General features: G+C 54.6%; 1 protein-coding gene across 3 annotated transcripts in view; it reads right to left on the bottom strand.

Moving 5' to 3' along the window:
• TRIM9 (tripartite motif containing 9) overlaps positions 1–23,169 on the bottom strand; it is a 58,405-nt gene that overhangs the window by 16,704 nt on the left and 18,532 nt on the right. For all 3 annotated transcript variants that reach the window (XM_050336117.1, XM_050336115.1, XM_050336116.1), the window contains exons 2-5: positions 10,549–10,644; positions 9,967–10,089; positions 1,938–2,048; positions 1,261–1,414 (exon numbers count right to left, since the gene is read on the bottom strand). In XM_050336117.1, the coding sequence (XP_050192074.1) occupies positions 1,261–1,414; positions 1,938–2,048; positions 9,967–10,089; positions 10,549–10,644 (484 nt within the window). The remainder of the gene's footprint in view (positions 1–1,260; positions 1,415–1,937; positions 2,049–9,966; positions 10,090–10,548; positions 10,645–23,169) is intronic.

Raw genomic sequence — 23,169 nt, 5'->3', positions numbered from 1 at the left:
CTCTCAACAGAGCTGCTCGTCCACCATCCTCATCCTCAGTGCCCAAAGTGACAAGAGCCAGTGCAAGCAGACGTGGAGAATCCAGACGAGATGTGGAGGAGCCATGAATGCCTGGGAGAGAAAAGATGGACCTGCTGGCAAAGGCTCAGCTTTCTCCCTCTGTGACTCCTGCACCTCCTGGGCTGGACCCTCAGGAACTGCCAGGCTGGCACAGGGTGTGGATGCCCAGCATCTATTCCTCACCTCCTCCTCCTCATCAAGACCTCAGGTGTTGCCCTCCCTCCCCTGGTGCTGCAACACAGATTTGGGATCCAAACCCCACCTTCTGCAAGTCTGAAAAACCAACAGGTTATTTCCACGGCGAGGGTGAGCTGAGAGGAGGAGGGAGAGGATGAGAGGAGGGTGGGCGGATAAACCAGCAGCAGATTTGCTCTTATTAATTAAAAATAACCCTCTGGGCTAAATTGCAGGAAGGGAGGGCTAATGTAAACCAGCAACCCAGCCCTCCCTGGGCTTGCTATCACAAAGTATCACTGACATTTCAAATTAACAGCCGGGCTAACGATGAGCAACCACGAGCAGCTGAAGGTACAGCCCATGTTCAATGTCCTCCTGAGCTTCCCTGTGTCCACAGCCCTTTTTCCACCTTTTTCAGCTTCCCTGGGCCTGCTAAATCCCAGAGTGCTCCCAGGTTGCAGCAGCTCTTGGTGGTACATGAGAGTGAGCACAGAGGGAACGGAGGACGGGGAGGAAATTCAAACCGAAAGGAAGGTCCAAACCAACAGTGAGGAGAGGGCAGGGACAGGAGTCCCCAGGCTGAGTGACGTGGCTCTGCGTGCTTGGAGGGACATCTGGTCCATGCCAGATGCTGCTCAGCACTGAGTGAGTGTGGGTGTGTGAGCAGAAGCTTTGGGAAGAGCCTTGTGCTGCTCCCAAGGTTACAGGTTCCAACCCACAGAGCACTTTCTATTGCACTTTTTAACGCACTAATAACTTTCTACTGCACTAAGAGCGGTTTTCCAGGCAAAGCCAAGCTCCAGGCACCCTGGTCTGGCACACAGGTGCCCAGGGATCCGAGGCAGGGAGGTAGATGGTTGGCCCAGGGGTGGAAAACACACGGGAGCGGGCGTAACTCTGGGTCTGGAGTGCCCAGTCTTGCTGGAGAAGATGAAAAACTCTCTTCTTCTATTCCTTTCCTGTGAGGAGCTGCATGGAATGGGAAGACATGGGCTTTTTAAAGGGCACTGGAAATATCCTTACCTTTCATCTGGACAAAGTCCAGCTGGTGGATGGACTGGAGCAGAGGGGCATTGTCGAGGTTCAGGTCGAAATCCGTGGTCATGCGGGGGGTGAGCGTCCCCTTCCCCCACTGGTCCTCGGTCAGGTGCACTCTCCTGATGAGAGCATCGGAGATCTGGGGACAGGGAACACCCTCAGCCACCAGGGATCACTGGGATGTGCGCTGGGATGTGTGCTGTGCCGTGCCCCTGCCCTGCTCTCCTCCTTCCCTCTGCCTCCCCAAAGGCTGGCACGTCGCACGTGGTTTCCAGCGTCACCCTTCCCTGCGGGCTCAGGGGCTCTGGGGATTGTTTGAAGGCAGGGTCTGGGACCAAAGGGACCAGCCCAGGAATGAGCAGTGGGATGCAGTCCCCAAGGGCTGTTATGTTGGTCTCCCAATGGAGAGCCAACAGCACGTTCTGATCCCTGCTCCAGAGAGACACCACCCACCACCTCCTGCTAAACCCCCAGTTTAGCAAATTTAACCCAAAACTCTCTGTTCCTCCAGTCAGGGTAAGAAAGGTCCCTGTTCCTGCTGCGAACCTGGAGGTGATGAGAGAGGCTGGCCCTTGGTTTTCCAGCTGGGAAAGCCGGGACACACCGCCCTTACCCTCGGCTCTGCAGTGCCTTTCCCGCCCCCCCGGCGGCCCCACACCGACCTGCAGGAACCCGCTGGGATCGTTCTCCTTGATGACCTCCAGGCAATATTCCATCAGGCCCGTGGTCTGGCGCAGCTTCACCGTGCAGTGGGAGATCTGGTCCCGCACCACCTGCCAGGGGACAGCCAGAGCTCAGGGGGGATCAGCTGGGGAGGGCTCAGGGAGATGGGGAGACAAAGGGTTTGGGTGCTGTGCGGGCACAGGGACAGGGTCAGGGCACAAGAAGGGAGGCAAAGACTCAAGGGAACAGGGAAAGGTAGAACTGGCCAAGACTCTGAATTCCAGATCTTTGAAAACCTGGTGAACAACGACAGAGAATCCCAGAATGGTTTGGGTTGGAAGGGACCTTAAAGACCATCTAGTCCAAGCCCCTGCCTGGGCAGGGACACCTTCCACTGGACCAGGTTGCTCCACAATCTGTCTGGGCAAAAATTATTAACCCACGTAATTATTAAAAGCATTAGGACAGTTCTATGTCCTGTTTTTAATTCAGCAGCTTCCAAGTGGCAATTTATAAGCTCCATGCCAAGCAAATGCCCACTTCCATAGATATACAGATGCCTTATCCATCCTTGGCATTGAGCTGGGTTGTGGGGTTGGCTCTGGGGCAGCTGCACCCAGCATCCCTGGATAAGGACCCTGGATCACATTCCAGCATCCCAGCAGAGTTTACTGGTGCCTGAGGGCTCTGCTGACGTTCCCAGAAGCACAGCAGGCAGGAAAGGGTTCAGGCTGGATACCCTAAGGGTGTATTTGAAGGTTGGCTGGTCCTTCATGTTGAATCCTGCACCCGGGGTCAGGAGCATTTCTGCCACTGGAAGTTGGCAGAGCAGCTCAGGAAGAGAAATCTGCTGCTCAGAGGAGCGTGCTCATGACAGATAATTCAGGTTTTTCCCCCTGGAAGAGCTTTAAAGCTGTGTGAAGTTCTCCACTGGCACTGAAGAAAGCTGTGCAGCTCTATGGAGCACAGATATTCGGGGTGTCACAGGGAGGATGAGCTTTGCATCAGCATCTGCAGGTGGGAAAAGCCAGGGATGAAGAGGGCACAGTGCCCACTGCTCCCCAGGCACAGGAGCAGCTCCTCCTATGAGCATCCCTACAGCATCCCTGTCTGAGGGGTGGGGAGGTGAAATGAAGCACATGTCAGCCTCCTGCAGTGAATGAACCCGGCCTTCGAGGGGGGAGACGACACCTGCAGGGCAATCAATCCCGCCACGTGTTGTTTAATTATAATTTAATCACCTCTACTCAATCACCGAGCAGGAAGAAAAGAATTTACCAGCCTTGCAACTCAGAATCACAGAAATCATTCAGGTTGGAAAAACCCTCTAAGGTCGAGTCCAACCATCCCCCAGCACGGCCAAGGCCACCACTGACCCCTGTCCCAAAGTGCCACATCCACAGGGCTTTGAAATCCCCCCAGGGATGGGGACTCCAAACCTCCCTGGGCAGCTGTGCCAGGGCTGGACAGTCCTTTCCATGAGGAAATTTCCCTAATATCCAATCTGAACCTCCCCTGGTGCAATTTGAAGCTCTTTCCTGTCGTTTCTACCTGGGGAGACTTGAGACAAAGCATCTTCTTCTACAAAATGCCGCCAAATAGTCCCTGAGATGGTTCCAGGTTTTTAGGGAGCAGCCACTCCAGGCTGTGGCAGAGGGTGCAGGGTGGACAAAGCAGCAGAGGGAGTTCCCACATTGCTCCTCTGGACCAAGAGGATTTATGGAGGCTTGTGGAGATGCTGGATCGCTCTGAGGTGGAGCACACGCTGCTTCTGGCATCAAATGCTGTCAGCAGAGGGAAGAGTTCATTCAGGGCCACTTCCTAACACTTGAGTGCACTGGAATGGTTCTGCTGTGGTGATTCCCAGAATCCCAGAATGGACTGGGTTGGAAGGGACCTTAAATATCATCCAGTTCCACCCCCTGCCATGGGCAGGGACACCTTCCATTATCCCAGTTTGCTCTTAGCCCCATCCAACCTGGCCTTGGACACTTCCAGGGATCCAGGGGCAGCCACAGCTTCTCTGCCCAACCTGTGCCAGGGCCTGCCCACCCTCACAGCCAGCAATTCCTTCCAAGTATCCCATCTGCCCTCTGGCAGTGGGAAGCCATTCCCTGTGTCCTGTCCCTCCAGGCCCTTGTCAAAGTCCTTCTCCAGGTCTCTTGGAGTCCCTTTAGGTCCTGTAAGGACGAAGCAGAGCCAACAGCTGCTCCTGGAGATCTGACTCCCACACTGACCTTCTGGAAAGCGTGGGCAAGCCCTTGGATTTCCTTTCTCAGTGGGGATGCTCAGTCCTTCAGGGCAGGATCCAGAAGGTGCAGTGGGGGTGCAGAGCAGCCCTTGGCCCTCCTTTGATCTCTCCTGCTCCCAGAGAGGGGCTAGGGTCTGTCCTGCCCTTGGCAGGGCTGCTGGCTTTGTGGATGTTGGGTCTCCGAGCTGCAGACCACGGTGTAACACTGAGTGTGAGGTAACACCAGCCTGTGGGGTCCAACCTCACTGTCAGACCACATCCTGACTGGACTGATGAGCCAGAGCAAGGTTTTTCATCCCTTTTTTCATCCCTGCCTGCTGCGCTGCAGATGTGTGGGTGAGGATCCCACCCGGAATGCCCGGAAAAGCCACCTCCTTCCTTCGTGTCAGACCCCCCCTCTGGGGAAAATGCACGTGCCAGCAGGAAGGCAGCAAAGATGGGATTGGCAAAACAATCTTCTTATGTTCTTTGCAGCTTAAATCTCTGTCTGGTTTGCCTGGGATAATGAATTTGTGAGCCTCTCCCTGCCGGAGTCGATGTTTTCCAAGTATTACCAGCAGAATTGCCATCTGCTCCCTCCAGCCAGGCAGGAGCCTCCAAGAAACAGCATTTGATTGGTGAAGACATAAGGAAAAGGTGTTTGTTGTTTTTTGCTTCCCATAAAGGTGGTCAAAAACCAGAAGAGAGAAGCTGTGGAGTCTCCAGCCTTGATGACACTCAAAATCCAAGGAGAAGCAGCCCAGGGCATCCTGACTGAGGTGCACCCAAAGCTGTGGCTGCAGCTCTGCCCCAGCCCACACCTTCAGCCCTTCCACAACTCTGTGATCCCTTCAGGGATCCAGCACAATCCACCTGGAGAACCGGATGAAACAGCACTTTTAACTGCAGCATCTCCACAGCAGGAAAACCAAGAGCGGAAATCCACGTTCCCTTCGCCAAAACCAAACTGATTTCAAGGAGAGGAGGGGGGTCTTTGTTTGGGATCTAGTGGGGCTTCGTGGCTTTAGAGCTTGCAAGAGAAACTGGACACAGACAGGAACAGAGAGACTCCGTTAATCACCGTGATTAGTAAAATTAAAGGTTTGAGAAGTAAGACACAAACATCTGCCACGTCCTTGAAGGCCTGCTCTAAACCCAGTGGGGCCAGAGAAGCTGCAAAGTTTTCCAAAGGGCCTCAAGCATCCTGTGGTTCCTCCTCCTGCATGAGGGATCTGAACTCCCTGGGAGCTCTCTGTTACCCCAGTAATGAAGAGTATGTGGATGAAGAGAGCTGGAAGTGCAACCTGGAAGTTCCTCAGGCCTTGGACTTGTGCAAGAGGCTGTGCTGGGCTGAGGGGCAGCCCCAGGAGACCTCGACCAGACTGCCAGGAAAACCTGGCACATCCACATGGTTTTTGAACACTTCCAGGGATGGCGACTCCACACTGCCCTGGGCAGCGTGTTCCAGGGCTGGACAACCTTTTCCAGGAAGAAATTTTCCCTGATATCCCTGATACCTTCTCTGAGGTGCAACCTGAGGCCTTTTCCTCTTGTTATGTGGGAGAAGAGGCTGACCCTAGCCTGGCTCTTCCATGGCTCAGCTGGTGAAGCTCCATACATTCTGTTTGAGGTCATTCCTACCAAATAAACATTTTTTTCCCCCCTTTAGGTGCCAAATGAGGTAACAGCCAGAACCTGGCTGCTAATCACAGCCTAAAAAAAGGATTTTTGTGTGCACTCACAGCAGTTCACCCTGACCTTAAAATAGGACGTTTATTTCAAGAGCTTTTCTTCCCCGTAAGGTGACATTAACTATAATTTACATTTTAATACAGCTCCTAGAAGGCAATAACACCCCCACTTATCCCCACTTAAATGTCTCCCTCGCCTTCCTCCTCTTTCTGGTGCTTGGGTAGGTAACAGGTTTTCGAGGCACTCAGCATTCCCAGCGCCTGGGATGAGTCCTGCTGGGAATGCCACACGGAGGACGTGGAGTCCTGCTCACCCTGGAAAAACCACCAGGACAGACCCTGAATCCCACAGCCACGTGTCCTCCAAGCAGGGCTTTTCCAAGGTGGATGTTTCCATGGTGACTTGCTCCTGGGAGGGGAGGCTCAGGCTGGAGCTGGGAAAGGCAGAGCTGCTGCGTTACCACCACCAGTGACCTAATCCAACTGGGGACACCGAGTTCCCTTGGAAAACCCTGACTCTAACCCTTTACAGGAGCCCCCTGGTGAGTGTTTCCCATGTATTCAGCTCTCCTGGGGAATGTGACAACTCCTGTTGGCCCACACGGGCTCTGCGGCCAAAGCAACGGGAGGAAATCACGGAGCAAAGGCATCCTACGGCCTGAAGGCCACAAAAAGACTGGAATGATCCCCCACACTGCTGAGAGCTCAAGGAGGTGCCTGCAGAGCTCAGGGAAGCCTCTGTGTCCCCTGCACAAACCTGGCCAAGCTGTAAATGCATCATCCCTTGGGGGAAACCACTCTGTTCCTTTGAAAACGGGGGCCAGCAATGAGGAGGACAGGCAAGGAAGGTGTGTCCCAGAGGTGGTGGCCCCAATGCTCCTCCAGATGTCACTTTTTAAAGCCCAGGTTCTCAATCCTGAATCCAAGTGCAGTGGCGGGTTGGAGAAAGGCGCAGGGAGATGTCCCTTCCAAGTTCATGTCCTCACAAACCTCTCTGGAGTTAATTAGTGCTGGCCCACAGGCAGAGCTGGACTGGTGCCTGGCTCCATGGAATATGTGTCAGGACAAAGTAGGTCATTCCCAGGGCCACGCCGACCCCGACTCCGGGCGCCGCAGAAACAGGACCTCGAGGTGCCAGCGGCCCTGTGCCAGCAGGCAGGCTCTGTCCCCCCAGGGCCCCTCCTCCTCCCTCACAGGGTGCCACACCACGCCAGGATGGCCAACATCCCGCTGGGAAGGAGCAGCAGCCCGTGGAGACAGCGGCTGCAGCCGGGACACCGCGGCTCCAGGCTGGCTGCTGGAGCAACGCCTTTGGATCTGGAAGGGCTGTGGGGCGGCACAGCCAAGTCTCACTGGGCACTCCATCTGCTCATCTCCTCAGCTGACGTGCTCTGGGGACAGGGCAGTGGCAAGTGGGCACTCAGATGCCCTGGACTGGTCTCTCAGGGGAAGGGTGAAGCTCTCAGCGCAAATCAGTGGCCAAAATTGCCCTGTGCTGACGTGAACACGACCCAGGACAAGCCCCAGGGTCCTGCAGGAGGACCCACCATGGGTTATAACTCCACATAATGCAGGAAGAGAGGGCAGCACTTATGGAATTATAGGATACCTTGATTTGGAAGGGACCCACAAGGATCATCCAGTCCAACTCCTGGCCCTGCACAGACACCCCAACAATTCCCCACTGTCCCCAGGAGCGTTGGCCAAACCCTCCTGGAGCTCTGGCAGCCTTGGGGCCGTGCCCACTGCCCTGGGGAGCCTGTTCAGTGCCTGACAACCCTCTGAGTGAAAAACCTTTTCCTGAGATCCCATCTAAACCCGCCCTGACTCAGCTTCCTGTCGCTTCCTTTAATCCTGAGAACTTCCAGTGCTCCAGAACCTCTGAGCAAGAGCCGGGGGCTTTGTTATCCCCCTCAGCCTCGGGCAGCTGGGGGGATGTCCCGTTGGGAAGCAGCTGCTCCAGGCACAATGCTGCTCCCCTTTCATGTCTCCCTGACCCTTGGAGCGAGGCCAGCCCAGCCTGTGTCCAGCTGGAGCTGCAGGTGCTGCCTTTGGAGCAGGGGGGATTCCTTGGAGGGGGCAAAGGGAACGTGGTGATGACCTGGGCAGAGGGAAACACAAAGGTAACCACGGGACTAAGACTCTCCTGCACCCTCTGATCCCATCTGCAGCCTGTGAGAGCAGGCAAGACCCTCTCCATCCTGTCCCCAAGCCAGAGGGGAAGGCTGTGTGATTACCAGGGATGTGTGTCCCAACCTGATGATTCTGGAGCCACAGGAGGCCAATCTCAGTGTGCAAGACTCCAGCTGGCACCAGGTGGGTCAGGGCTGCAAGAATCTCTCCCCCATAAAAGCCTAAAAGCACAGCAGCACCACTTGTGTTTATCACTCCCCCTCTCCAATCCCTGCAAGGACTAAAAGGGAAAATCAAATAATTTGAGGTTAAAAGTCTGCCCAACCATCCGTGGGCTGCACAGCAGAGGGAGCAGCTTAAACACCAGCTAATGGGATGCTACTGGTAACTTAGGAAAAAATTCTTCCCTGTGAGGGTGGGGAGGCCCTGGCACAGGTTGCCCAGAGAAGCTGTGGCTGCCCTTGGATCCCTGGAAGTGTCCAGGTTGGACGGGGCTTGGAGCAAGCTGGGCTAGTGGGAGGTGTCCCTGCCCATGAAAGGGGGTGGAAAAAGATGATCTTAAAGGTTCTTTCCAACCCAAACCACTCCATGATTCTAACTGGATGGAGGTTCCTGTATCACATCTGTCAGAGCACACAGAGCCCTTCCTGCTCTTCCTGCAGCACGTGGGGAGCTCCAGGAGCTCGATCCTTCACCGACAGAGGCTCCAGGGCTGATTTAAAAGCCCAGTCTGACACCCAGGGGCTGTTCCATCTTTTAAGGACCAGGCCTGGCTGATGACAAACCCCAGCTGACGACGACGGGATGGAGGTGGGAGCAAGCAGCGGGATGCAGATCCCTTCCTCCAGCCAAAAACGTGAAAGGGTTGTGCTGAGCAGGGAAATCGCTTTGTGCTGCCCGGCTTTGTGAGAGTTTAATTAACCATGCCCTGAAGGGGCTGAGGGAAAGGGAGCCCACCAGGCAGTGGGGGTCCCCCCTGTGTGCCGTGGCTGCTCGGGGTTGTGCTTGTGTGGGCTCAGTCCCACAAAGCTCCTTTTGTCCGTCTCCCCACAGAAATGCCCTCGTGCTGCCCATCCCCGGCACGCACCGAGGGCTGGTGGTCTTCTCCCTCGTTTTAGGCAGGTCCAGGAATCCCTCTGGGAGCCTCCTGGGTGGCCCAAAGAAAGGCTGGGGGTGGTGCAAGCGGGAGCCAGAGAAGAGACACGGAAATTTCTACACAGAACACTGAAATGACCTCGGAAGAGGGGTCCTGGAATCACAAATGTCGGTCCAGCTGAGACCCCGTGGGTGACGACCAGGGTGCAACTCCCTTGTCCAACAGATCCTGGGCATGGCTACACCTGTTCCACTGCTCCCAGGAGAGACTGGGCCCTTTGCTTCCCTTCTCAGCCCCAAATCAGCTGGAGAGGCGTGGTGTGGTGACTGCAGGGACGGCACAAACCGTGGGCCCGTTTTCACAGCTCACGCTGAGAGTTGCGCCTCTGCTCTCCCGACACCATCAACCTCACTGCAGCCACCACCCTGAGGCCACGAGGTGCTCACCAAGCACATAAAATAGAGTGACAAAAGCGGCATCTCACGGCACCAAGTGCCCCAGAACTTCAGCTGAAGGCAGCAGAAGTTGCAGACGCTCAGCATCCTGCAGGATCGTTCTAGCAGCTCGGATGACACGTGGGACAGGAACGAGGTCGTTTTCCAGCCTGTGGATGCTGTACATATGGCTCTGCTGACCTAAGGACTAGTAATTGGCCCACTGATGGAGTCATTCAGTGGGAACTACCTGGAGGAAGCAGCACTTTGCTGAGGGACATGCTGGGAGTGGGCTGAGCATCCGTGGCAAGACAGAATTCAGCTCACGTGAAAAAGGAGTGGCTTCCCAGTGACCTCCCCGCTCCTCCCCAACAAACAGCATCCTAGTCCTCATTCCCATCCGGTGCCAGCCCTAGAAGAAGCCCTCTGACCACCTGAGCTCACCTTCAGCTTGTGCTCATGCTCCTTGTTGACCCGGGACAGCAGCTGGGCTTTCCTTCTGTTGAGGGCGTCGATGAGGGCGTCACACTGGGCCACCAGGCAGGCCTCGAACTCCACACTGTTCTCCTGCAGGGCAGAGGGAGAGTCACAGCCTGGAAATGTCCCCAGTTCAGCTGGGAAACTGGATTTCCTTTTTAATGATGCCACAAGGATCACTTTTTGTACGTGCAGCTGCACCACGGCAACCCACAAATCCACAGCGCTGGCACGTGGGATGCTTGTGCCCTTGGGTCATGGAAAAGGTGGTGGTGGCAGGTGAGGAACAGGTTTGGTCCATCCTGCCACATCCTTGGATCTACCTATGGCAGAGGTGGGAAGGGCTGGGCTCTCTGCTGCTCCTCTCAAGGCACTGTCAGCTTTGGGAAGAGCAGCTCTGGGGAGGGTTCAGGGCGTCATATGAAAAGTCAAGTGTGGGGCCTTTTGGGAGAACACCCACCAAACCAAGCTGGGGGATGGGACAGAGGATGGCACAGAGCAGCTCATCCTGGTGGGAAGGGGTTGTTCCTCAGTCAGGAGATGCCATACCTGGATTTGTTGCACCATGTTCCGGAGCTGGACCAGGAACTCTTTCGCTTCCTTGGCTCTGTCTGACAAACCATTCAAGGCCTGGGAAAGCTGGCTCTGCAGGGGGAAGAAAGAAGGAGCAAGGTTATTTTCATCTCCAGGACCCCATCCATCCCCCTGGATGAGTGTGAGGTTTGGGCTGGGAATGGGCTGCAGCATCCCACTGAGGTGTCCATCTGCCTCTGCTGCCCCAAGAGTACAAGGACAGGAAAAGGAGGGTTAGCCATCATCATGGATTCCCTGGCTTTGGGAAGGAGATATTCAGTGTCCACCTCTTCCATAGGCTTCCCTGGGTGACCAGGGGCAAGCCACATCCATCCGTCCTGGGTCTCAAAGTGAGCCAGCCACTCCCTCCTCTGGATCTGTTCTCTCCAGGGAGTCAGACACCAAAAATCCTGTAGGATCTGCCCCATGTCTGCTGAGGGTGATCAGCAGAAGGGCACAGGCCAGGCCACCCAAATCAGACTGAAAACCTCCCAGAAGTGAAGGGAAAAGCAGGATCCTCCTCTGCCAAGCAAAATCCTGAGTGCTCCTTCTTTCTCTGGATACAAGGGTGGGAATGCATCCCCTCAGCCCGGGCTGAGCAGCAGAGCATGGTAATAATCATCATCATCACCATGTTAATCAAATGCCTTTTCATTTTCACGGCATTTTCTGAACATTAACTCAGGAATCTTCCCCCTTTGCCAGTAGGAGTTATTATCTCAAGAGCCCTGGCAAATCACCCCGCCACAATTCACAATTCACCTCTGGGAGAGATTTTGCCTCTTTTATGGGCTGCAAATTGCCTGCAAACACCCCGTGGAGTTTGAGGGGTGAGCTTTCTCTGTAGCAGGCATAGGAGGGAGCCCAGAAGGTGGCTGATGTCCCCAAATCCCTAAAGAAACCTAAGGGACCCGTCCCTCCTGTGATCAGGATGTTGGCACGGGGCTGGCACCTGCCTGGTGGTGCTGTGCTTCCCCGGATGGCAGAGTGGGAGAGGGAGGAGGTGGCATGGGAGAAGGGCAGTGTGGTGTCTGCTGAGGTGCTGCTGGGCTGAAATCAAGAACAAAAAGCAGAATTGCTCTCGAAGAGAGGCTGCGGCAAATGAATGGCAACCATTTAATAGCCCCGAAAATGACCTCACTGCTGCCTCCCCGGGAGATGTTAATCCAACCCGAGTGACTCCCGCATTTCCTTTGTAATTTATCGTGCCCCGAGTCAGTTGGGATGTGGAGCTAATCAGCGAATGCATCTCTAATAAAAATGGGATTGCTAAGACAGCTCAGCAGGTCTCCCCATCCCTCCTCCTCCCTCCTCCTCCAGCTGGAGGAGAGCCGAGGTCAGAGCCTGAATCCACAGGGACAACCCAGCCCTGTCCCTGCAACACCCCCAGCACCCCCCACAGCCCGTGCACGGCTCCAGCCCTCCTGGATTTAGGGAGATGCCTTAAGCCCAGCTCAGCAAAGGTGTTTTGCTGAGAGCTGCAGGGCCCTGGTCTCCAATAACACACAGGATTAATGGAAATAATCAGCAGGGGTTGGTTATGTTTACAAGCTCCTCATTAAAACTGCAGCACGTTGTTTTTGTTGTTTTTTTCCTTGCCCTTTCAAGTCTTAAGAAGGTTTTTTTTTTTTTAATCCATTAACATGCATTTCAGAAAGGGCATCTTTATATCATCATAATTCTTTGAGGCTTTCTTAACGGGAAAGCTTTTTAAATGCGGTCTTAAAATTTGTTAAGAGCTCTGGGATGCCAGTGTGCATTGTCCATGGGCAGCTCCTCAATCCCAGGCACACCCAGGCTCAGAGCACAATGCACATGGCACAGCTGGAAGGGACCCACAAGGATCATCCAGTCCAACTCCTGGCCCTGCCCCAGGACACCCCAACAGTCCCACCCTGTCCTGAGAGCATTGTCCAAACCCTCCTGGAGCTCTGGCAGCCTTGGGGCCGTGCCCACTGCCCTGGGGAGCCTGTTCAGTGCCAACCACCCTCTGGGGGAAGAACCTTTTCCTGATTTTCAATTAGATGCTCCAATGGACTCATCCCTCTGGCTCCTCCCAGTGCTTCCAGGAGCAGGCTGGAAGCATCGTTGCTCCCCCTCCAACTTGGACCTGGCAAACTTTCTCTGGACGAATTCTGCCTCCACCTAATCTGGAAGGGGAGACTCAGGAGGAGTCACAGAATCCCAGAATGGTTTGGGTTGGAAAGGACCTTAAAGATCATCTCATTCCAACCCCCTGCCATGGGCAGGGACACCTTCCACTAGCCCAGGTTGCTCCAAGCCCCATCCAACCTGGCCTTGGACACTTCCAGGGATCCAGGGGCAGCCACAGCTTCTCTGTCCAACCTGTGCCAGGGCCTGCCCACCCTCCCAGCCAGGAATTCCTTCTCAATATCCCATCTAACCCTGCCCTCTGGCAGTGGGAAGCCATTCCCCCTTGTTCTGTCACTCCATCCTGTCTCCAAATTCCCTCTCCAGCTCTCAGAGCCCCTTTAGGTACTGGAGCCCTCCACGTGGGATCAGGGGGTCTGAAGGACCTCAAGTCTCGTCTCCTCCTTTGCCAGATCAAGGGAAACAAGAGCTGCTGGTATTTCTGGCACATGCCAGAAGGATTTCCCCCTCCCTGCAAAAAGCCAGAACGTTGCACTTCGCATCTCCACATGAAAATAAAAAACCCTTTGGGGCTTTTTGGGGTCAGGGACCCTGCTCTGGGGACACTGCCCTGGGGATCATCCAGCAAGCAGTGGGCCAGGCAGCTCCCATGCACCGAGTCCAACCCTCAGCAAGCTCAGGCAGGGGAATTAATGAGTGTGAAATGAAGAAAAATCCCATTTAGCGGCGCCTCAAAATCCAGAGAATTTGTTCTTTGCAGCAAAGCTGGCCCCTTTCTCAGTGCTCTTGTTCCAAGGCTGTAAGAAGAGACCTCTGTGATTCACATTAGCATTAATGGGAGCTAAGCATTTAAATCTCTGTCCCCAGAGCACTTAGGAGAGAATCTGTCCCCTCTTTGTGCTCGCTAATAGCTCCATAACCCTCCTCCTTCCCAGGCACGGCTGACAAAGGGATTTCTGTCACTCTCTGATTCTCCCTCGTCCCAGTGCATGGATGAGCACAGTCGGTGCAGAAGGCTGAGGGCTCTGTAGGGCTGAGCAGGCTCCAAGAAACAGAGGAAAGCATCATTTTAACTCTGCATGGTCAGGGCTGGTCTGGTTCTCCTGTATGGTTCACCTTGAGGTGAGGAGGGGGTTGGGTTTGTTATTTTAGGAGGTGCTGGGTGTTGGATTGGTGGAGCTGGCTCCGTGTGGCAGCTCCCTCTGGAACACCGAGGAAAGTGTTCAGGTTCTCCAGTGCTGGCCACCAGCAAAGGGGCAGGAACAGTTGCTCTCATTTCAAAGCCCAGCTCACTTGCAGGCCCTGGTTTAGGTTGGAAAAGCCTTCCAAAAATCATGGATTCCAGTGTTCCCCCAGCACTGCCAAGGCCACCACTGCCCCACGTCCCCAAGTGCCACATCCACATGGCTTTTAAATCCCTCCAGGGATGGGGACTCCACCACTGCCCTGGGCAGCTGTGCCAGGACTTGACAACCCTTTCCATGAATAATTTCCCAATATCCAACCTAAACCTCCCCTGGTGTAACTTGAGGCCATTCCCTCTTCTCCTGTCCCTGTTCCCTGGGAGCAGAGCCCACCCTGCCCCGGCTCCCCCCTCCTGTCAGGGAGTTGCAGAGCCAGAAGGTCCCCCCTGAGCCTCCTTTTCTCCAGGCTGAGCCCCCCCAGCTCCCTCAGCTGCTCCTGCTGCTCCAGCCCCTTCCCAGCTCCGTTCCCTTCCCTGCACACGCTCCAGCCCCTCAATGCCCTTGTTGTGAGGGGCCCAGAAGTGCCCCCAGGGCTGGAGGTGCCCCAGCAGTGCCAGCACAGGGGGACAGTCCCTGCCCTGGTCCTGCTGGACACACACATCCTGGCAGGATGCCCTTGGCCTTCTTGCCCACCTGGGCACAGCTGGGGTCACGTTCAGCCAGCTCTCAACCAACACCAAACTCACCTAAACTGATCCCAAAAGAGCTCCTGGCATTACACCAAGAGCCCAGTACCTGCCCTGACATCCCAAGCACTGCAACCAGCCCCTGTTTCTTCTCTCCTTCCAACCACATCATCTCACAGCCAGTTCCTCCACTGGAGCTTCCCTAGGGAGGCAGAACAGGAATGAGCCACGGGAAGGGAAGGTGCTGCTCCCAGCTGTTCTGCTCGTGCCCTCGAAAGGATGAGGAGCTGTCACAGATGCTGGAGTTGAACTCATGTGCTTCTTTCTTTTAATTAAAGCACGGGACCTGCAGCCTTTGCATCTTGAGGCCGGTTCACTGTACTCGATGCCTGACTAATTAGAATGGGATGTTTTAATTAAAACTTGCATTCAGTCAGGAAGCTGATGAAGCTAAACTGCTGCTAATTGGCTTTTGGCTCCAATCACAAGAGCCTGACTTTTGGATTCAGTGCTGCCTATGAAAAGAAAGCAGGAGCTGCAGCCTGGGCTAAACCTGCCCCTCAAGACTGGAGGGGTCACAGTGCTGTGTCCTGGGATCCTGAAGGGGCTGGTCCTCGGACACTTCCAGGGATCCAGGGGCAGCCACAGCTTCTCTGGGCATCCTGTGCCAGGGCCTCACCACCCTCACAGCCAGGAATTCCTTTCCAGTATCCCATCTAACCCTCTGGTCAGTGGGAAGCCATTCCCTGTGTCCTGTCCCTCCAGGCCCTTGTCCAAAGTCCCTCCCTGGCTCTCTTGTCCAAGGCCAGGTTGGATGGGGCTTGGAGCAACCTGGTCCAGTGGAAGGTGTCCCTGCCCACGGCAGTGGGATGGAATGAGATGGTCTTGAAGGTCCCTTCCAACCCAAACCATTCCATGATTCTGTGACTCCATGATCTCAGCTGCAAACATCTGTAATCCTGAGCCAAAGCAGGGGACAGGAACAGGACACAGATCCCAATTATCCCCTTTCCAACACCGCACCGTTCTGCTGCTGAGCATCAGGCACAGCTCCAGCTCAGGTTTTCCTGGTTTCCCACGAGAAGGACGTGCTCTGAGCCTGACAGAAAGCTGTAAATGGAGCAACAGATGGAAGAGCCTATGCCTGTCATCAGCAGGACACACACACAGAGCCAGGTTTGTGAGCACATCCCCCGTGTGCAAACTGCAGGATAGGAAGCAACCTTCGGGAATGGATCATCCCACTCCCCTCCTGCATTTAATGGGGACCTTGGTTCTCCTCCTTCAGTGCAGTAATGCCAGGGAAACTGGGCTCTGCAGGAGGAGGATGAAATGCAGACTATTTGGATGGAGCAGCCCCTGGGAGAGGAGCTCCTTGGGGCTGGATGCTCCTGCTGCCTCTGCCCCAGCCCCGAGAGCAGCTGGGATCTGCCAAGCAGATGATCCTCCACAGGATCTGCATCTCCAGGCCAGGCATCTGCAGAGAGGATTATCTCTAGGGCAATATTATTGACATCAGAATTAATTCCAGGGCGTGTGGAGTGGCCTCTGGTGTCTCTGGAAGGGGCAGAGATGCCTTTACACTGCTACTGTTCATCCTAGGACCTGGTGGATCCTCCTGGGAAAATCTGCCAGGGCTGGGAAAACCCCAGGCAGAACCCGAGGAGGGAGGACACACCAGATGGGGACACCTTTGTGTTGGTGACAGCCAGGTGCAGCTCCCCAAGGATCCCCAGCCCTGGTTGGAGTTCCAGCCCTTCCAGAGCAGACGGAGGGATGTGGTGGGTTTGGGATGTCCAGAGCTCCACGGGATGTGCAGAGCACCCAGCCCTCACCCCTCTGCAGTGCTGAGGGCACCCACAGCCAGCACCACGTGCTGAGGGTGCTCAGCACCCCTGGGGACATGGACTGTGTTTTGTGCAGCCTCCTCCTGTCTCTCATCTCCCACCCTTTCCCCCCATCCCTGTGCGGCGACACAGCAGACACACATTCCCAAAAAAGCTGGCACAGGGAAGACCCCTGCTCCAGAAGGGACTGTGGACCAAGCCAGGAGGGAGGCAGAAGGGAATTCAGCTGGGAAAAAACCTCCCCTCCCCTCTGCAGCCCTCCCTGAGCCGGGGGAGGTGATGCAGTTGGGGTTTGCCCCATGCCAAGTCCCAAATCCAAAGCGCTGCCTGCCAGCTGGTGGGATTCTGGTAAAGCCACTTCTTTTTTTGATAGCATTGGTGACAGAACAGCAAATCACTGCCAGTCCCTTGGAGTTTGGAGGCTTTACTAGCTCAGCCCAGGTGGGTTTTATTTATTTACACTCCCCCCCTTAAGTGACTGTTTATCCAGGAAATCTTGCACGTGGATGCACATCCTGTCCTAAGGAGCTGCTGCAGGGTTATGGGTGTTTGGTTGGGTTTGGGGAGAGCTGGGCATGGCTGGGACCCCAAGAGCAGCCCCTGGAACATCCCTGTGAAGGGGACAGAGCTCAGGTCAGGAGCTGTGGACAGCTCGTCCCACAGGAGCCTGGATGTCCCCACGACGTCACCTGGCCCGACCAAGCCTGTTTTCTGGGCCCAAGCCCCGTGTCTGTGGGATTTCTTGCTTCCTGGAGATCCCCATCCCACCACACCATCCCTGGGAGCATCCTGGGAGGTGGTGATGGCAATAACCAGCCTGGAGCTGAAGGCCCAGCCCCGATGTGCCCTCGCTGGGGTGCACAGATGGCCCTGGCCACTGGCTTTGTTCACACAGACACAGGGGCAGTGTATTCCCCCAGCAGGCAGGACTGATTCAAAAGCTCCAGCCTGCAAATGAAACAAGGATATATTCTTTTCAAGCATGACCTTACTTAAAACCCTTTCAGTGCCTGCCAATGTGGCTGCAGGATTCCCTGGCCCTGGGTAGGATGGTGCTCTGCCTCCTCCCAGCCTGGCTGGATTCAGGTTGGATTTATTGTGTGTTTGATCTCCCCTGCAGCAGTGGTAATGTCTGTCAGTCCATCTGTACCAGCACAGGGACTTTCCCAGTCCCACCTGGCTGCCCAAAACCCCTCACCCTGCCCATGTGACAGAATGGGATGGGGGGGTCTACAACCTGACCAGCCCCAGGTTTTAGGGAGTCCTCCCTGAAAGGAGGCTTTTAATGTTTGAAAAATGATCTGCAGTGACTTGGTTGCCAAGCCCTGCCCACCAACCAGCCCTGGAGACGCTGCTGGGAGTGAGAGATTGGGGGTAAAACCACCAATTATGGCCTTGGCACGGATTTTAATGAACGGAATAGTTATGTCAGGGTTGTGAGAGAACAACTCCGGCCTCCAGACCCCCTGCCAGGAGCCACATGGATGACAGGCTGGCTGGGATGCCTGGGAGGCTGCAGGGACAGGTCACACACTGCTGCTTCCACAGAACAGGAGAGTGTTTTGTTCCTGCTGTGAATCCTTGTGTTCACTTCAACCTGCCATCCTCCGGCTCCTGGGCCAGGACAGCTGGTGCTCTGCAGCCTGAAAGGATTTCTCAGCAGGATTTGGGAGAAGCCTGGAGGAGGAGGACCTGAACTCCCCCAAATTCCAGCATCCTTGCTCTTTAACCCCATTTTTTCCAAGGGCAACCAACCAGGAATGGAAAACACTCCATGAGACAGGGCTGTCAAGCACCCTGTGAGATAACACACTTCCAAAAATATGGGGACACCAAATGAAGTTATTAAACTTCCCTGGAGCTGCAGTGACCTTCTGTAACTAAAGCACTGCTTGGTTCAGCTTATCCCCCTGGAAAATATAGATATAGGATGATTCTTTGCAACCTGACGAATCACTGAGGTTGGAAAAGACCTCCAGGATCATCAAGTCCGACCTTCCAAGTTGGCTGAAGCTGAAAAAAGCCAGCTTTGCCCACAGGGACACTCACTGTGGATCAATTCATGTGTAGCAACTTGCTTGGCTGTCCCTAGTCCTTGGACTGCTCCTGACTGTGAGGATGTGCTGAAGATGCTCTGTCCTTGCTTTGATATAGGATACAGCCCTTGCTTTGATTTTTAGGGAGAAGAAATGCAAGCACCCTTTGATATTTTCCAATTAATTCCTGATTTGCTCCATAAACACTCAACAACAACAACAACAACAACAACTCATCTAAGCTTTTCCCTGGCAAAGCCAAACACACACACATCCCTTTGAGATCACGGGCAGAACTGCTGGATCTATCTCAGGGATGCTGGGAAAAACACAACCAAATACCACTGTTCCTCTGCACTGAGCCATTCCCACATCCTGGTCTGGGTGGCAGTGTCCCCTGGAGACTGAGATGACACTGATTGAGTCTGGCTTTTTTTTGGGATATGAGCCCTGGCAAGAAGGCCCTCGACTCTGCCAGTGGCTGGTTCGTGCAAGCAGGAGGAGAATAAATCCCCTCCCAGTCATTCCCTGTGGGACAGCTCAGGGCATGGCAGGCAGAAGGAACTCAGCTCCGAAGCCTACAGCCAGCCAAGGTCCAAATGGGATCCTCAGGACACATCTCCCTCTCTCTGGAGCCCTCACAGGGAACCTTGAGGTCTGAGAGGGGAATCAGGACAGGCTGGATTGTGTATTCATGGATGTGACATTCAGTGCTGTGGAGGGAGATCCCAGGAACCAAGGGGGCAACACCATTCATTCATCCCCAGCTTCTCTGGGCAACCTGTGCCAGGGCCTCCCCACCCTCCCAGCCAGCAATTCCTTCCCAATATCCCATCTAACCCTGCCCTCTGGCAGTGGGAAGCCATTCCCTGTGTCCTGTCCCTCCATGCCTTGTCCCCAGTCCCTCTCCAGCTCTCCTGGAGCCCCTTTAGGCCCTGCAAGGGGCTCTCAGGTCTCCCTGGAGCCTTCTCTTCTCTGGGAAGATGAGCCAGGGACAGGAGCACTGCAATTCAGAGGGCAGCACCTGGGACAACAGACCAGGATCCAGGGAACACCACACTTGGAGCTGACCCGGGAGCTCAGGACACCGGCTGAGTGTCTAATACCTATTTCCTTATGTCTGCTACACCCTGGCAAAGGGAATCCAGGGCTCAGAGGCTTAGCAGAGGGAAGGAAAAATGCCACAAGGAGCAGGGATCAGCTGCCACAGGGATTAGCTGCTAAGCAGCCCTCTCAGGAAATGCAGTGTCTGGCTCTATTAACCTTTCCCTCTAATTAGGGCTCTGCAATGACATTGTTGCTTCCTAAAAAACAACAATAATGCTCTTTTTTTCAGAGGCTGCCTGAGATGTGCCAGTCCCTTCTGACCTGCAGAACACTCCTCCAGAAGCTGAACTCTGCTTCCTGAGGCTGATTATAACCAGATCCACTGCCTTGATTACCTTGCACTAACAAACAGCATTGTTCTTGGTATTTGTCATGCACTGACTTCCTCAGCAGTGGTGCAGCAGTGGGTAACTCCATGTCAACAATCCATTTCTCTGGATCTATATCCTGGATGCTTGTTCAGGGCTGGTTAAAGGGAGCAAAGGAAAGCATTGACAGCAGCCCTGGGTAACAAGAAGTGTCCAAGGCCAGGCTGGATGAGGTTTGGAGCAACCTGGGCTAGTGGAAGGTGTCCCTGCCCATGGCAGGGGGTGGGAATGAGATGAGCTTTAAAGGTCTTTTTCAACCCAAACTGTTTTGCACTATGAATTTCCACCACAGTTTTAGAGACAGAGAAGCCTCTCTGCAGGACAAACATCAAAGCAAACACTCACACCATGCCCAGGGAACATCGAGCCAAGGCCTGGCTCGTCAGCTCTTCCCAAGCACTCCCGTGTGCCCAGGAAATGAACAGCAGGATGTGGAAACACTGATGGTGTTATGGTCATTCTTAATTAAAAGAAAATTACAACCCCTCTCCCTTCCTCAGCTCGTTGCTGTAACATGTTGAAGATGGGCTGATCACCACCACGGCTGCATCCACAGCGGGACAAACCTCCCCAAATTTTGGTCTGTATTTTCCTGCCAAGGTCCTCTCACTATTTTTCCTGCACAATTCCTTAAAAACCCAGCTGTGTGTTGTGAAGGCACCCAGCAAACAGCCCGTTTTCCCCAGGCTGGACTTGAGTTTTTTTGGCAGAGGGATCAGGGCAGAGATTGGTACCTCAAAGCAGGGAAAAGCAGCCCAGCAAGAACCTGCTGTCACCTGCCTCACAAACCACTGCTCCACCTGAGCCTCCCTTCTCCTTCAGGCTCAGGGAATGCCAGAGGGCTCGAGTCCATCCAGAACAAAATGAGCTCCCTGGGGAACTGCTGTGAAACGCTCTTACTTATGCAGAACAAATGAGCACTGGGGGAACGACTTGTCAGGAAAGGTCAAGGAGCTCCAAACCACTTCCAGTCGGGTCAGTGGCAGGGAAAGGTTCGGGTCCTGCTGGGTTGGAACAGCACAAACCAGTGGTGCAATGTTTTTATTCCAAAAACCTGGGGGGCATTGCTGTAAAATGGTGAGGGAAGTCCCACCAGGAGAACCTGACAAGGTTTAGGCCTAGATTAGATCCCGTTTTTCTCCGTGGCGGATGGAAAAACACGGAAGCGAAGACTTAGCTTATGATCCCACGGGCCAAGACCCCTGTCCTGTACAGAATAAAGGTGCTGGGCACAAAACAAGACCCTCAGCCTGCAAGTGAAGCTGCTGGGGCACTGTCACATCCCGTTTTTTGGGGTACAGAGGTCAGGCCACCACTGCGTGTGAGGACCAAACACATCTTCTCCTCCACCTTCCTCCAGGCACTGTTTGTGCTCCTGGCACTGCCCAACCTCCAGGAAGGTGCAAATCCTGTGCTTCCTGCCTTCAAATCATGCTCCATCTGCCTCCAATCCACTTAGTGCCTCCCCACTCGGCCCACCCCTGGGTGGTTACTCCCACTTCAGCTCTTCCACCCCATTATTGCATTAAAAAGGTCTTTAAATCTGGTTACACTGTTGGGAGTTAAATTTAAACCTGATTATACCTGCACAAACAATGATTTTCCCCAGTCCCAGCCCAAACACAGGGGGGGAAGCAGGCTGAGAGCCCCATGGGGCAATTCCTCCTTCTGCAGTGGAGTGTTTGGACCATCCTTTTGTCCTGTCCTACAGCCTTTCATGACCATCTGGGGGTTGCAGGCAGGCACAGCCATAAACAGGCTTGACAGCTCGCCAGCATCTTGACTTTGCCGTGACATTTAATTGCCTAGAAATGCAAATTTGATTGGATTCTCCAGCTCTGAGCCTTATTCACTGAGGGAAAAAGGCACAGGATTACACCCCATTGCTGTGACCGGCTGGATGGGGACCAGGAAGGCTGGGAGAGCTGGGGGTGTTCAGCCTGGAGGAGGGAAGGCTCCAGAGATCTTAGAGCACCTTCCAGTGCCTAAAGGGGCTCCAAGAAATGGAGAAGGACTGTGGACAAGGGCCTGGAGTGACAGGACAACAGGGAGTAGATGTAAGCTGAAGGAGGATGGAGTTAGATGGGATAGTGGGAAGGAATTGCTGGCTGGGAGGGTGGGCAGGCCCTGGCACAGGTTGCCCAGAGAAGCTGTGGCTGCCCCTGGATCCCTGGAAGTGTCCAAGGCCAGGTTGGATGGGGCTTGGAGCAACCTGGGCTGGTGGAAGGTGTCCCTGCCCATGGCAGGGGGTGGAACTGGATGGGCTTTACAGATCCCTTCCAACTCAAACCATTCCATGATTCTATCAAGTCCCATCACAAAGGGAAGCTCAGTGAAACCACCTTCCTCCTGAGATGTCATCCAGGAGGTTTGGGATCCAAGCCCTGCTCTACTCTAGTGCCCAGTGTGATCCTGGGGTCAAGTCCAGCGCTCCCAGTGCAGCCCAGAAAGCTCTGGGGCAGTGGGACTGGTGGGTACTCCATCTAGGGAGGCCTCAGGTGCTTCATACAAAGGTAAATCCCACCTTCCAACCAGCAGGAGCAGGGAGCTGGCCCCAGGAATGTCACACAGCAGCAGCATCCCTGTGCTGTCACCCCTGTGCAGTGTCTCCCTGTCCACCCAATCCATGCCTCTCCCAGATCCCAGCCCGGAGCCTGAGCAGCAGCTTCTCATTTCACAGCCCTCTGCCTCCCTGGCTGCTGCCCAAAACCAGGAATTTACAGAATTTACTCATGGATTTAGCTGAAAGGGGTTTTTAAAAGCACAGATGGAAGATGGCATCTCATTCCCATCGGCCGTGGACACACAGGCCTTCCCTCGGACAGGAGGGAGAACATTATCTCCCCTCAGCAAACACCCATCTCCTGGCATTTCCTAAGGAATCCTTGAGGCTGCAGCCTCCAAGGACGGGCTGCTGTACCCCAATATTTGCCTGCCTTTCCCAATGGAACAGGCTCCAACAAAAGGTATCTCCTCTCCCACCCCAATCTCACCTCGGGCACATCTGAAGTCCTCCACAATGACAAGACTTTGGGTGGTTTTGCTGTGCATGTTCCCTCTGGCTGTTGCTCTTAACCATGTGTCCCTGCAAAAAGCAGGCTGGGGATGTGAGGTAAAACAGCACCAGCGTGGAAGGGGCTGGAGTGGGTGACCTTTAAGGGTCCCTTCCAACCCAAACCGTTCCATGATGGTCATTTCCATCACTGTCTCAAATCTAAACTCTCTCAGGCTTGGGCCATCTTTCCCAATCTGACACT

The sequence above is a fragment of the Myiozetetes cayanensis genome, unplaced genomic scaffold (genome assembly GCF_022539395.1).
Source record: "Myiozetetes cayanensis isolate MyiCay16 unplaced genomic scaffold, myiCay2020 scf6-25, whole genome shotgun sequence".
In the NCBI taxonomy this organism is placed as follows: Eukaryota; Metazoa; Chordata; class Aves; order Passeriformes; family Tyrannidae; genus Myiozetetes; species Myiozetetes cayanensis.
Note: the sequence above shows the minus strand (reverse complement) of the source record. Positions and strands in the feature narration are given on the sequence as shown.